The sequence below is a fragment of the Tenrec ecaudatus genome, chromosome 18, assembly GCF_050624435.1.
Source record: "Tenrec ecaudatus isolate mTenEca1 chromosome 18, mTenEca1.hap1, whole genome shotgun sequence".
Classification (NCBI taxonomy): domain Eukaryota; kingdom Metazoa; phylum Chordata; class Mammalia; order Afrosoricida; family Tenrecidae; genus Tenrec; species Tenrec ecaudatus.
The window spans coordinates 64,347,137-64,361,046 of record NC_134547.1 but is presented as its reverse complement, the minus strand read 5'-3'; the positions used below and the strand labels follow the sequence as shown (position 1 = coordinate 64,361,046).

Below are 13,910 nucleotides of genomic sequence, written 5' to 3'. Positions count from 1 at the left end.
GGTTTTTGACTGATTTGCTTTATTAGCATTTATGGTCAGAGATACCTTGTCCAGGAACACTAGCCACGTGGAATCGCTCTGCTTGATCACGTGTCTTACATGCCCAAATGAGGTTGGCAGTGGTCTTCCTTTTCCCAAGCTTCTTGTCAGGCTGCACTGAATGTCATTTTGAACATATTTCTGTTACAGACCACAGGGGTTAAGCTTGGGTTCTGCTACATTCAAAACACATGTTCAAATCCATGCTTAATTCAGAACACATTAATAGCATGTCAAAGAGTAATTTAATGCCTTCCCTCCTCCCTCCCCTTGGCCTTGTTTGGGTTGGGACATGCCATTAGTGCATTGGCTTGGGACACACAGCTAGACCTGAATCTTGCACCTGTTTCCAGGCTTCCACCCTACATCATCTCCTCACTGTCCACTGCATTCTGCGCGTGGTTGTCTAATGGGTCATTCTAAAGCCGTGTGTGCCAAAAATCTCCCTTTACCCCGCTGAGAAACCGCTTCAGCTGATGTAATGGGGTCTATATTTTCTTGAAAAACTTGTTCATCAGGTACTCCCTAGACACAGCCATGTGAGTACTTACGACACTTTTTTTATTAGAACAAACGTGTTTCTAGGGTTTTTTTGCCCTCTTCACATAACCATTCTGTAGAGAATGGAAATCAACAGGAAAATATTAGACATTTCTCTTTTATAAGCCTGGGACACTCGCATAAAACAGCCCCTTTGTTTTGAGCAGATTAAAGAATGTGCTGATGAACCAATTGGAAAAGGCTACTTGGTTTCCTGCCTGGTGGACCACAGAGGCAACATCACTGAGTATCAGTGTCACCAGTACATCACCAAGATGACAGCTATCATTTTCAGTGATTATCGTCTCATCTGTGGCTTCATGGATGACTGCAAAAATGACATTAACATTCTGAAATGTGGCAGCATTCGGCTTGGAGAAAAGGTATCTACCACATTGACTTTGCCAAAGGGGTGGGTATTGTGAAGCTGATGAACAACCTGCCTGGGAGAATTCCAGGGCTAGAGGTAAACTTAGTGCTGAAATAAAAGAAATTATTACCCAAGATGAAAGACTAGTTGACCTGTGGGCATATTTCATTTACTTGTATGTTTCAAAAAAGAACAATGCTGTCCTCAAAATATAAGTTGATGGTTTCTTGAAACTAAACATTTGTCTCTTTCTTTGCTTTTCCATATGGATTTTATTTTTTAAAATGAATTTTTAAATTATGAATCAGGTAGGAAATTTATATATTTCAACAGCAAAATATTTCTTAGTCTTGTGTGAAACCTACATTTGTACTCTTGTTGTTGTGGTTGTGTGCCATGTCAGTCTGGACCCATGACAACCATGTATGACAGATTAGAACTGCTCCATAGGATCTCTCACCAACCTGTCATGTTCTGGGAGCAAACCTTTACTTGTTTTCTCCAACAGAGCAGCTCCTGAAATTGAGCTTTAACGACTGGGCCACTGGAGCACTCCTTTACTATGATTAAAGTACATTGCAACCACACCGTTGCTCTGTATATCTAAAGAGAGGTGTTTAGAGTTTAGAAAAATTTAAGATTTGTTAAAGATAATTAAAAAGGTCTCTGTGAACCACCAAAATGCATGTTTATTTTTATCTTCTGACAAACCTACCTGTCACGGATTTTTGTGCATGTCACAGGTCACCACTCTAGCCTCGTCTTTATAAGTGTGGTATGGTCTTGTACTAAGAAACCAGGTTCCTCTCCGTGTAATCTACTCTCCTGTGGCACATGGGCTGAAGGGGGAGGGAGTCATGTCATATGCACTGAGCTTTTCTAGGCAAATACCTAAACAACCACTGGAAAACACTGGCGCATCAATTTTGAATTGACTGCTCTTAAAGTTGGAAAATTCTAAATGGCTTTGAACTGACCTCTTCCAAAGATCCGAGGGCCAGGGTCATGATTAATCTGTTTATACCCTAACTGTGAGAACATATAAATAAATTTCAGAGTTTTTAAAATAAAATTTGTTTCCAAATAAATGTACATGTGCTAATATTTATAAATTTTAGAACAACAAACACATTGGTCAAACCTTTTGGATTTTTCTAAATGTCGTTTAAATGAAAGGACAAATCTTCACAAGTGAAAATGTGGATACTTTATATAATCTGAAACAGTATTAAAATGTGCTATCCAATAAAATCTTAATTGTGGGCATGCGCCACACAGTTGCTCTTTTTAATTTTCGCTCAGTAGATATATCATTGTATTATTTCCAGACATTAAACAATTACTTTGCATAATCCAGACCAGCGGTTCTCAACCTGTGGGTCACGACCCCTTTGGACTCGAACAACCCTTTCACAGGGGCCGCCTAAGACCATGGAAAACACATATTTCCAATGGTCTTAGGAACCGAGACACCGCTCCTCTATCCGTCTCCAGACGGGTCCGCCCACAGGCAGATACACCACATAGATGGCGTGAAAACTGTTACCCATGCGACAGCATGCTTCAAGACAAAATTTCATTTATTTGTAATTAGAAATGTTTCACAATATATGACATTGTTTTGTGATTAATCACCCTGCTTTAATTATGTTCAATTTGTAACAATGAAAATACATCCTGCATATCAGGTATTTACATGATGATTCCTAGCAGTAGCAAAATTAGTTACGAAGTGTCAATGAGAGTAATTTTATGGTTGGGGGCGTCCCCACAGCATGAGGCGCTAAGTAAGGGCGGCAGGGCATTAGGAAGGTGGAAAACCACTGGTCTAGACCTTCTTTCCCCTCTGTGTGTAGTGAGGTAGATTGCTCGGCAGAAGAGACCATTTCCAGAGGCAGGAGCTTTGAAACAGAAAATAGTTTGCAGCAGACATTAAAGCTGAGTCTATACACATTATTCTGAGATTAACGTTAGCCTCCTCTGTTCTTTGAAAGGGAAAAGAGAATAAATCTTTTGAATCAATTAGATCATCTCACAGCAGACATTTGTCTGATGAGAATAAAGAGCCTAGAAACCCATTGCCCATTTATAGAACCACTTGTTATATGTCCAGCCTGTATATTAAGACCTTAATTCTGTTAACCTAAGTAATTTTAGTATCTTAGAGGTGCGTGGTAGTTTATCTCCTTTGCTTTCATTCATTTTTGGTAACTAGTCGGATAGTCTCTGTTATCAAATATTTTGAATACGTATCAGCTATACGTCTCAAATGGACTACAGTGAAAGGCTGTCTCTAGAGATTGAGAATTTCTGAAATAGCTTTATTTGAGGAATTATCTATGTGAAAGTTACAATGAATGGAAACATCTAATGGAAGTGATGTTATGACCTAACATCAAGATGTGGTACCACAGTCGGTGTAATTAAAATTAAATCTTTGGAAGCTGCTGAAACTGCTGCTGCTGCTGCTGCCTCCTCAAATATGAAGCAAATGGAGCCATTAAGAAATATAATTGCCCTAGATATTTAATCTTACGGTGACATGTTGAAAACATGATATAGTGAAAACACTTAGCCAAGCTTTTTACACGGAATCTTTTTTTTAACTATTTAATGCCAGGATTAAAGTTTGAATCTAAGAGTTGATTATCATGCTATTATTTTCAACTTCCCCTTGATGCTTCAGAACAAGGATTTTCATCGTCGGATGCACAATCCATCAGATCTTCTGATCAAAGCAAGCCCTTGCTGTGATTCTCATAAGCAAATGTATGGTCTTATAGTCTTTTTTTGGTTTTTAAAAAAAATGTGCCTAAAAGCTAATTGCTAGGGGTCATTTCTATAAGCTATTATAGGATATTAAAATTTAGCATAGGACATTATTCATTTATAACATAAAATCAAGCTTATAGTAATTTTGTGTGCCTCTACAGAAATCTTTGCTATCATAGACTAGTTTTCCCTTTGGAGAAAGAAATAGATTGGCTGTTTCTAAGTGAGCCGGAGTCAGGAAAACTCGAGGGGCAAGTACAGAGAGAGAAGAGGAAGGCACAGACGCCTGGTCTTATAGTATAATGCATCGTCCTTTTGGGGTCACTCATTTCATTTTTACATAATTTTCTAATATATGTTTATGCAAATATATTATCTTAGGTCTCCAACCTTTCTTTCATAAAGCATACTTTATGTATTCTGTTCTGTACCTTGCCTTTTTGACTTACTGTGGTGAAGGCTTTACATACCAAGAGATAGAAAACCACTTTACTTCTTTGTTTCTTCCTTTGTGGTGTTCTATTGTATATATGAACCATAGCAACACAAGTACTTATTGATGAGGCTTTCTTCCATATTGTACTGCAAGGTTACCTGTAGCACCATTGCCTTTGGTCCAAGTACACTAGAAGCCTGTGTATCTGGAGACCCACTCCCTCTGTGTATAACAGTCTTTCTCCCATAGCATCCAGGGAGCTACAGGGTTTACAACGAACCTCTCAAGTTGTTGAAACTTACTTTCTGAGTTTAGAACATTAGGACTGTTGAATAGAAAACACACAGGGAAAGTATCACATTTTAGGTGATTAAATATTTGTTGCTGTGCAGTTGACACAATGTACTATTAAAGGTAATTAGAGAGTTTAGAAAACTCAAAAGTAACTTGTATGAATGGGAGTCATTTTATTACATTTATCAAGGTAAATGCAAAGTCACAAAGCGAGAATTATTACATTAGAGATTATGTATGTTAAGGTGTTTGGGGATGGTATAAAGCAGAAAAGGGGTACAAAGTGGTCTGTATAATATCTTTTTTCAGTGTATTTTGGTGGTTTGGGTTTGTTTGGTTTTTTACTTGGTTATTATTTGAGAAACGTCTAGCACCCAGGAAGATGAGCAGAGGTTTCTGCACTGTTGTTTCAATATTGACGTGAACATTGAACAGATTTCTTTTTCTTTTTTTCCAAGTATTTCAAACTTTAAAATATTCAGAGTCCTCATTTTAGTGTTAACTATAAGATGGCTATTTTCATTTGTACTGTGCAAGTGAAAGGTTACTGTAAGCACTCTCTTTGACTTGAGCAGGTGATTGGCTCCCGCTGGGACTGCAGCAGAACATCCATGTTGCAGAGTGTTTCACATTGCTCTAACAAGTGTCTATGTGGACTCTTAGAGAGAACGCTAAATACCAGACATCTTTGTTATTCTAGGATGCGCACTCACAAGGCGAGGTGGTGTCGTGCTTGGAGAAAGGCCTGGTGAAGGAAGCGGAAGAAAGCAACCCCAAGACTCAAGTCTCTGAAGTCTGCAAGAAAGCCATTCTCCGGGTGGCTGAGCTGTCATCAGATGATTTTCATTTAGACCGGCATTTATATTTTGCTTGCCGTGATGATAGGGAACGTTTTTGTGAAAATGTGAGTCACGTCATAAGCTGTCGTTCTTCTCCTCGTTTTAAAAAGTGTGTTCCAAAAGGGAAGCTACAACAAACCTTCACATGTAGAAAAACCTCTGATGGAGAGCGGATTTGATCCTGGAGTAGCAGAAAATGATAATTAGATGGCTTAACTTCTAGTTGGCATTTGACTTCCAACAGTCTCTCCACACAGTATTTTTTTCTACTCTCTTCATTTCAGTTCCTGAAAGTCAGTTTTATATATCTTCCAATTTTACCAAAGAATCTTATTTGAATCTAATCCATTTCTAAAATTTTGTCACCTACATGTATTTAAAATCAGGTGAAGAATGTGTAGGTGCTTAAGTTTTTTTGTTTCCTGAGGTATCAAAAAGTTAACTTTAGTGTACAGGCAATGGGGACTTTATGCAAGTTTTTAAAATCTTTTTTTTCCCTCTTCAATCTTGTTTGTGCATTGTAGAAAACTGTAAAGTAAAGAATACAAAAGCCATCCTGAGTAATTTTGATGGCTGGATAGTTACAGTTTGGTAGGTCTTTCTGTAGCCTATGTATGTGTATAAATGACGGAGCTTACAGCTTTAGGTGGCTGAGGTCACACAGTATGGATTCATGCATTTTTTCACACATCATGAATATTTACCAATTCAAAGTCCAAAAGCCATGAGTATTTTGACAGGCAAGAATATAATATGCTGGATCAATCAGAAAAACAAACCTCAAGCTATTAAAATATTATCAGGGTGTTTCTACTAAATTTATTGTATTTCTATAGTACAGCCAAGAGATGTACACATACATCAACCGTTACCATCAAAATGCAAGTACAGGCACACACTTGCTTACCTTGGTAAAGCTAACTTAACCACCTTACTTACCTGGCAGGTTGTGTATGTGTTGAAAACATCTTTGATTCCTGCCTGCAGATCCTATAGGACAGCTCGACTTTTGCATAGAACAGTTTCTGCCTTTAAAGCCAAGAAAGCGCTGAGAGCTGTTTGTATATACTTTTTCACTGTGTCCTGATTAAGGAGTTTTCTTGACTGTGGCTTACAATTGTGAAAAGGGAAACTCACTTTCATGCTTCTCTCAATTTCGTAACTAGAAATATCTTAGAACAAGTAAGCAAAATTTATTAGGGGAAAAGTTTTCATCTATGTTGGAGTCACTCGTCTTCTAAAAACTGCTGATTATTTAAAGAGGCCGAGTCATTTATCTAAAGACCCAGGTCTATTATATGCGATTGTGGATAGAGCCTTGCATCTGCTATTAGCCTGGCTAATCATATTGCATGTGTTCTGTCTTATAGACACAAGCTGGTGAAGGTAGAGTGTACAAGTGCCTCTTTAACCACAAATTTGAAGAGTCCATGAGTGAAAAAGTAAGTGTTACTTTGAAATAAACCAGTATTTTATTCACGCCTCAAACGCTTTTGCAAAACCTCAAACACTATTTTTAATCTGCTCAGACCCAGAATATAATGACTAATACACTTTCAGAGATGTTATCCTTAGATAGTGAGCCAAAGCATAGTGGGCTTACAAGAGAAAGCAAAGCTCTACTTTTGAGGCAATAGCTAGCCGGTTTTGAAAATAAAAGGGGAGAATTTTGTAGCACAGCCATACTGAGGCCTCCTCGGCAGGCTTAGGAAGTTTAGGGTGACCAGACTAATGTGTTTCAGAGAGAGCCGTTTCCTTTGTAGCAACGGTCTCATGACTTTTAGTCTTCTCTCCCTAGGTGAACGCAAGAATCTTTTATAACTCTTAGACGTAACTATTTTGGGTTTTACTATCCTGTGTAAAACAGTATTAATACTGTTAAATAACTTAAGCTATTAATAATACTCGAGTAAAAAAGTAATATTACTGTTAATAGTTGAATAACACTACTGATTGTATTTGTGTAAAATGGAACCTCAAAATGGTTAGGCTAGTTGTCAGCCGTTTACCACTAGCAGACTAGTTAAAGCACGCTTGTAGCCCCAAAGTTTAAGACAGGTATTTGGATAATATCCCCAATATTGGAGACCTGCTATGTACTTGGCTGGAAGTCCCCATATTGTCTTAAAGCCACATGTAACAGGTGATCCACACAACTCTCTTTCCTCAGTGTCGAGAAGCACTGACAACCCGCCAAAAGCTGATTGCCCAGGACTATAAAGTCAGTTATTCTTTAGCCAAATCCTGTAAGAGTGACTTGAAGAAATACCGGTGCAACGTGGAGAACCTCCCTCGGTCCAGGGAAGCCCGACTCTCCTACCTTCTAATGTGTTTGGAGTCTGCGGTGCACAGAGGTAAGAGTTCCCTTCTTTGTATTCTCTGTGCTTTGTTTTTGATCCTCACCTACAAATGTTAACTCCCTCCTGTGTTTACTCTTGCCTTCTCACTGAAGGAGCCTTTCTTTGTAGCCACAACTCTAGGACTAAAGAACTGATATCCTTACGTCTAGTTACTTCAGCAATCCCCACTTTTTTTTTAACTTTTTAGCATAAGAAATACATTTCAGGAAAGTAAGGGTAGCATAATTTAGCATGTGGCTTTGAGTCAGAGAGACATGGATTCAAATATGGTCTATCGCTAAATTAACCGACGGGTTGACCATTTCCTACATTTCTTGATCTCTCCAAACCTCATTTTCCCTACTTACCTTTTTAATTAAAAGATCATTTTATTGGGTGCTCTTACAGCTCTTATACCAATCTATACATCAGTTGTATCAAGTATATTTGTACACATTTTCTTTATTTTTAAAACGCACATCTGAAGGTTTGTAAGGGTTGAGTGAGGTTAATTAAGCAGTGATGACATTAGGAATTTAACAGTAATAGAAGAAAGAATTGCCCATAGAGTCTGACCCATGGACATGGGCGAGGGGGGCGGGGGGGTAAATGGTGTTCACAAACTCAGGGACAAGGGAACAATAAGTGATCCAAAAGAGGTGGCAAGGAGGGTGTAAGAGGCCTGGTAGGGCTTGATCAAGGGCATTGTAAAGCAAGAGGAATTACTGAAACCCAAATGAAGGCTGAGCATGATCGTGGGACAAGAGGAAAGTCAAAGGAAATAAAGAACTAGGAGGCAAAGGGCATTTATAGAGGTCCAAATACAGGCATGTACATATCTGAATATATTTATGCAGATGGGGAAATAGATCTATGCATATATTTATAGGTTTCATTTTAAGGTAGCAAATGGACTCTGAATAAGAAATGTGTACTTTTATAATTTACCACAATTTGTCAGTTTGTTGTACCGTGGTGGCTTATGTTTTGCTATGATGCTGGAAGTGATACCAGTGGTATTTTGATACCAGCACAATTACACCTGATGGATAGATTTCAACAGAGCTCCTAGTCTGAGGCCAAGAGCAGAGCCCTGCTTTCTCTACTTGTGAAAATTATCCAGTTAAACATTCGCACAGAAAATCATGCAGGATAGTGTTGGATGATGGGTCCCAGAGTTGAAAGGCACTGAAAATACAACTGGCTGCCACAGTGGACTTAGCTTGCCAACAATCGTAAAGATGAAGCATGCGGTGACAATGCTTACTTGGTCATACATATGGTTACCATTAGTAGGGATCAGCTTAGTGGCAACTAACAACCACTTTTAAATGTAGTGATTCTAATCTTAATGCTGACTCTCCATTGTCCGGCGTGCTTCCTAATTTAGGGAGACAAGTAAGCAGCGAATGCCAGGGCGAGATGTTAGATTATCGGCGCATGCTGATGGAAGACTTTTCCCTGAGCCCCGAGATCATCTTGAGCTGTCGTGGGGAAATTGAACACCACTGTTCTGGATTACATCGAAAAGGGCGAACTCTACATTGTCTGATGAAAGTAGTTCGAGGAGAGAAAGGGGACCTTGGAATGAACTGTCAACAAGCGGTAAGGAGAGATTTTTCCACCGTCCTTCTTCATGTCACATTTTCTCCTTTGATGAACCTCTTCCTGCTATTGCTTTACTTTTGACTGCACAGCGAACCCAAGGTACTAAGAACCAACTCAAGGAATATTGTTTCTTCAGGCTTATCCTAGTAAGAATGTAGAATTTGCTCCGGAGTGAAAGTTGGAACTCATCGTTCATAAAATGAGCTATAGGGATAATTCAACCAAGGTGTAGTACAGCACCAACAAATCCCACATCATCCCTCTAGTCCCCGCCAGTACAATGATCCAGTTCTGCCTTACAGATCTGGCTAGAGTGAGAACACACGTTGGTAGACATAAGAGCACTCTCGACACATGGAATTGAGGACAGATAAACCCCTCTGAAACAATAGTAAGAGTAGTGATATGAATGAGGGTAGGGGGATGGTCGGGGAGGGGGGCAAAGGGGGAACCCATCACAAGGTTGGATATATAAGCCCCCAGCAGGGGACAAATAACAGAAATGTGGCTGAAGGGAGAGAATGGAAATAGTAATAACAATAGATAATTGATCAAGGATTCACATTTGGAGAGAGAGGACAAAAGATGAGCTTATACCCAGGCCTCAAGTAGAAAATGATTTGGAAGTGATGATGGCAACATATGTACAAATATGCTTGATACAATTGACGTATGGAATTTGTAAGAGCTGTCAGGGCCTCTAATAAAATGATTTTTTTTAAGTATATTTACTGAAAAGAAAAATGTTAACATTATAGTGGAGACACCTTACATGTATCATTGTAATCAAGTTACAAAGTTGATAACATGTATCCTCTGATATAATGTGATACATTAGAGTAGTTCAGCTGTATAGTGTTCTTCAGTACAATTCATAATCTTAATATGATATTGAGAGACTATTGTCGTCGTTATTGCTAGGGACTGTTGAGTCATTTCCAACCGTGGAGACCTCTGCACAGCAGAACCAAACACTGCCAGGGCCTGTGCCAGCTCCACAAGGTCTCTTATTTTTGAGACGTTGTTTCAGTCCATCTCAGCTGATGGGTTTTTAGACTGAAGATGTTGGTAGAATTTTTCAGGTTTTAGAAAAATTTAAATCACTGTAATATTCCATCCAAATTTTAACTAAAAGCTCATCTTGCTACAAATTCTGTTTCCTAATATATGACATATTTTAAAATATCATTACCAAAATATTTTTTTTTTAATTTAAAAGGGGTTTAAATGGAGAGCAAATGCTTTGAGAATGATGAGGGTAACAAATGTACAAATGTGCTTTACACAATTGATGCATGTATAAATTGTGATAAGAGTTGTATGAACCCCCAATAAAATGATTGAAAAAAAACAAATAAATAAAAATATACTGATGTCGATAAAAAACATTTGCTAGAGTTTCTAAAGAAAGGAAAACTTGCTAGATTTTACTTACTAACCTCCGGGTCAAGACAAACATTTTTGTAAATTGGGCAAAGCCCTTCTCCATAAGAAAGTGCATATCTCTATTAAGTTGAGGCTAACAGCTAATATGAACTGAACATTTTGAAGAGTTTTTTTGTGTTGTTACTGATAGAGAGCACAGAATGATTTGGCCTAATGACTCGTGAGAGCATGTAGACTTACAACATCGTGTCATCTTTTCTGTGTGTTATGCCAGCTATGCGTGGAAAGCATATACCTCTTCCAGCCACCCCAAAACTTTTCACTCAATTTAGGAAGATAATGGGGGAAATCATTATTTTTCCATGGAAAATAAAGTTATTCTTGATCCAGGTTCATAGACAATTTGAATAACTGAAACTTAGGTACATAATACGAGGTCAAAAAATACTAAGTTTCATTACCATTGTTTGTATTTACTATTATTTACTGGAGAAGAATTTTGGAACAATTAAAAAATACCAAATGCAAAAGTAATAAGCTGTAGAATGAACTACCGTATATACCCGAATATAAGCCACCCAGAATGTCAGCCGAGGCACCTAATTTTATGACAAAAACTGTGTTAAAAATGTGCTGAAAAACTTGGCTTATGCATTTATTATTTTTAATTTTAAAATCATTTTGGGGGCTTATACAACTCTTATCACAAGCCATACAAACATTAATTGTGTAAAGCATATTTGTACATTTCACTGCCCTCATCATTCCCAAAACATTTGCAAAACTTAAGCCCTTGGCATCATCTCATTTTTTTCCTCCTCTCCCTGCCCCTCCCTCCCTCATGAACCCTTGATAATTTACAAATTATTATTTTTCATATCTTACACTGTCCGAAGTCTCCTTCACCCACTTTTCTGTTGTCCGTCACCCATGGAGGAGGTCACATGTAGATCCGTGTAATCAGTTCCCCTTTTCTACCCCACTCTCCCGATATCGCCACTCTCACCACTGATCCTGAAGGGATCATCTGTCCTGGATCCCATGTGTTTCCAGTTCCTATCTGTACCAGTGTACTTCCTCTGGTCTAGCCAGATTTGTGAGGTAGAACTGGGATCATGATAGTGGGGTTGGGGAAAGCATTTAGGAACTAAAGGAAAATTGTATGTTTAATCGTTGCTGCACTGCACTCTGACTGGCTCATCGCACGATCATTCTGTAAGGGGTTGCCCCGTTGCCTACAGATGAGCTTTGAGTCCCCACTCCATATTCCCCCTCATTCACAATGCTATGATTTTTTTGTTCCAATGATGCCTGATACCTGATCCCATCGACACCTCATGATCACACAGGCTGGTGTGCTTCTTCCATGTGGGCTTTGTTGCTTCTGAGCTAGATGGCCGCTTGTTTACCTTCAAGCCTTTTAAGACCCCAGACACTGTATCTTTTGATAGCCAGACACCATCAACTTTCTTCACATTTGCTTATACATATACAGTAGTTTTATATCTTAAATTAGAAGATTGATGTTTCATTTGTGAAACTTTAGAAATCCCTGATTCGTTATGTATGTATGTATGCATGCATGTGTGTATGCATGTACATATGAAGGGACACCCCCCCAAAAAATGGAATACTCACCCCTCAAAGCTATGTATTTAAATTTTTTCGAAAAAACAACAACTTTATCCCCTTGAAAGTATTGTCCAGTACACTTAATACATTTCTCAAATTTGCAATTCATTCTTGGAAAAATTTGTCACACTCATCTGTTTGGATGTCTGACAGCACCTCCCTCGCTTTATTCTTCACCTCTTCTATGTTATCAAATCAGTGGTTTTTCTTGTCTCCATTCATGGAAATAAAAAGAAGTCGCAGAGAGCAAGATCAGGTGAGTAAGGTGTGTGGGACAGAGAGGCATGCTGTTTTGCAAAAAAACTGGCACAATGAGATTGCTGTGTGAGCAGGTACATTGTCGTGTGGCAAAACCAGTCCCCCGTGTGCCACAAATCAGGCCTTTTTTGTCATACCCTGTTAGGTAATCTTTTCAGAATCTCTAAATAGAAAGTTTGATTAACACTCTGACCTGGTGGAACAAACTCCAAATGCACTACAGGTCAACGTTTTCATCTATTCAGGAAGTTGACAAACATCCAGAATGAGGTTTTTTTTTTTTTGGTCAATCAACATTTTACCTTTTGTGAAATGAGAAAACCACTTATACACTTGAGTTTTTCCTATAGCACTGTCCTTGTAAGCTGTGTTCAACATCACAGTAGTTGCTGTGGCATTTTTCCCAAGCAGGAAACAAAATTTCACTGCCACATGCTATTCTGTTAAATTGGCCTTAACAGAAAACAAGGTTCGAGTGAAAAAGCTTTTATGAAAAAATTCACTGTGACCAGGAGAACTTTCCCAGGCGACGGCACAGGGTGTACTCAGGGTGAGTTGCTTGCTGCTTGCCTAGGAGGAAAAATGTGTACTACCAAAGCTCTGCTCAGAAGAACTTTTTTAGGTTTTGTTTTTCTGTGTGTGTGTGGGAGGGGGGTACTGTGTATGTGTGTGTGTGTGTGGTGTAGTTATACATGGTAGAGTATGTAGACAAATACAAAGCCATCTCAGAAGGCAGAAGGCTCCTGGAATCAATTATGGTGTGAGTTTGACATATCTGTGACTTGGAATCAGCTGGATGGCACCAGTTCTTGAAAAGCAAGCCTTGCTGGGGATTGCCCTGGGAAAACTGCATACAAGTGCCTGGACCCCAGCACTAAACTATATCTCCAGCCCAGAAACGGGGAGTAGAGAGTGTCAGGAACAAAGCTTTCTTTCCACAGAGTCTACGGTACTTAAGTATGCAGAAGAAAAGAAAAAGGTTTTGTGTTTGCTCGCTCTGTATGGTTATCATTGGCCTGCAAAGTCAGCAGTTCACCCCCACCCACTCCAAGAGAAAAAGATGCATGTCTACTCCATAATGGTGGATAGTCTCAGACACTAACGAGCAGTTCTCTGTCCTTCATAGGATGGATTCCTACTTGATGGGTTTGACGTGGTTTTTAATCAACCGTGAGTACTGCTACTCAAAGGCAATGGGTCTTAGTTTACCTCTAGGAGTATTATGAGAGATCTTACAAAGGCTAATGACTCAGGAATCGATCACAAGGATCAACATATAACCCCCTCCCAGGGGGCAAACATCGGAAAAATGGGCAAAGGATGACAGGACGATGTAAGATATGAAAATAATAATCTATAACTTATCAAGCGTTCATGGGGGAGGAAGAGGAAGGGAG

General features: G+C 39.0%; 1 protein-coding gene across 1 annotated transcript in view; it reads left to right on the top strand.

Moving 5' to 3' along the window:
* The window catches only part of GLG1 (golgi glycoprotein 1), a 138,255-nt gene that overhangs the window by 83,440 nt on the left and 40,905 nt on the right, over positions 1-13,910 (top strand). The window contains exons 4-8 of the mRNA XM_075536242.1: positions 747-962; positions 5,152-5,355; positions 6,661-6,732; positions 7,461-7,644; positions 9,020-9,234. Coding sequence (XP_075392357.1) covers positions 747-962; positions 5,152-5,355; positions 6,661-6,732; positions 7,461-7,644; positions 9,020-9,234 — 891 coding nt within the window. The remainder of the gene's footprint in view (positions 1-746; positions 963-5,151; positions 5,356-6,660; positions 6,733-7,460; positions 7,645-9,019; positions 9,235-13,910) is intronic.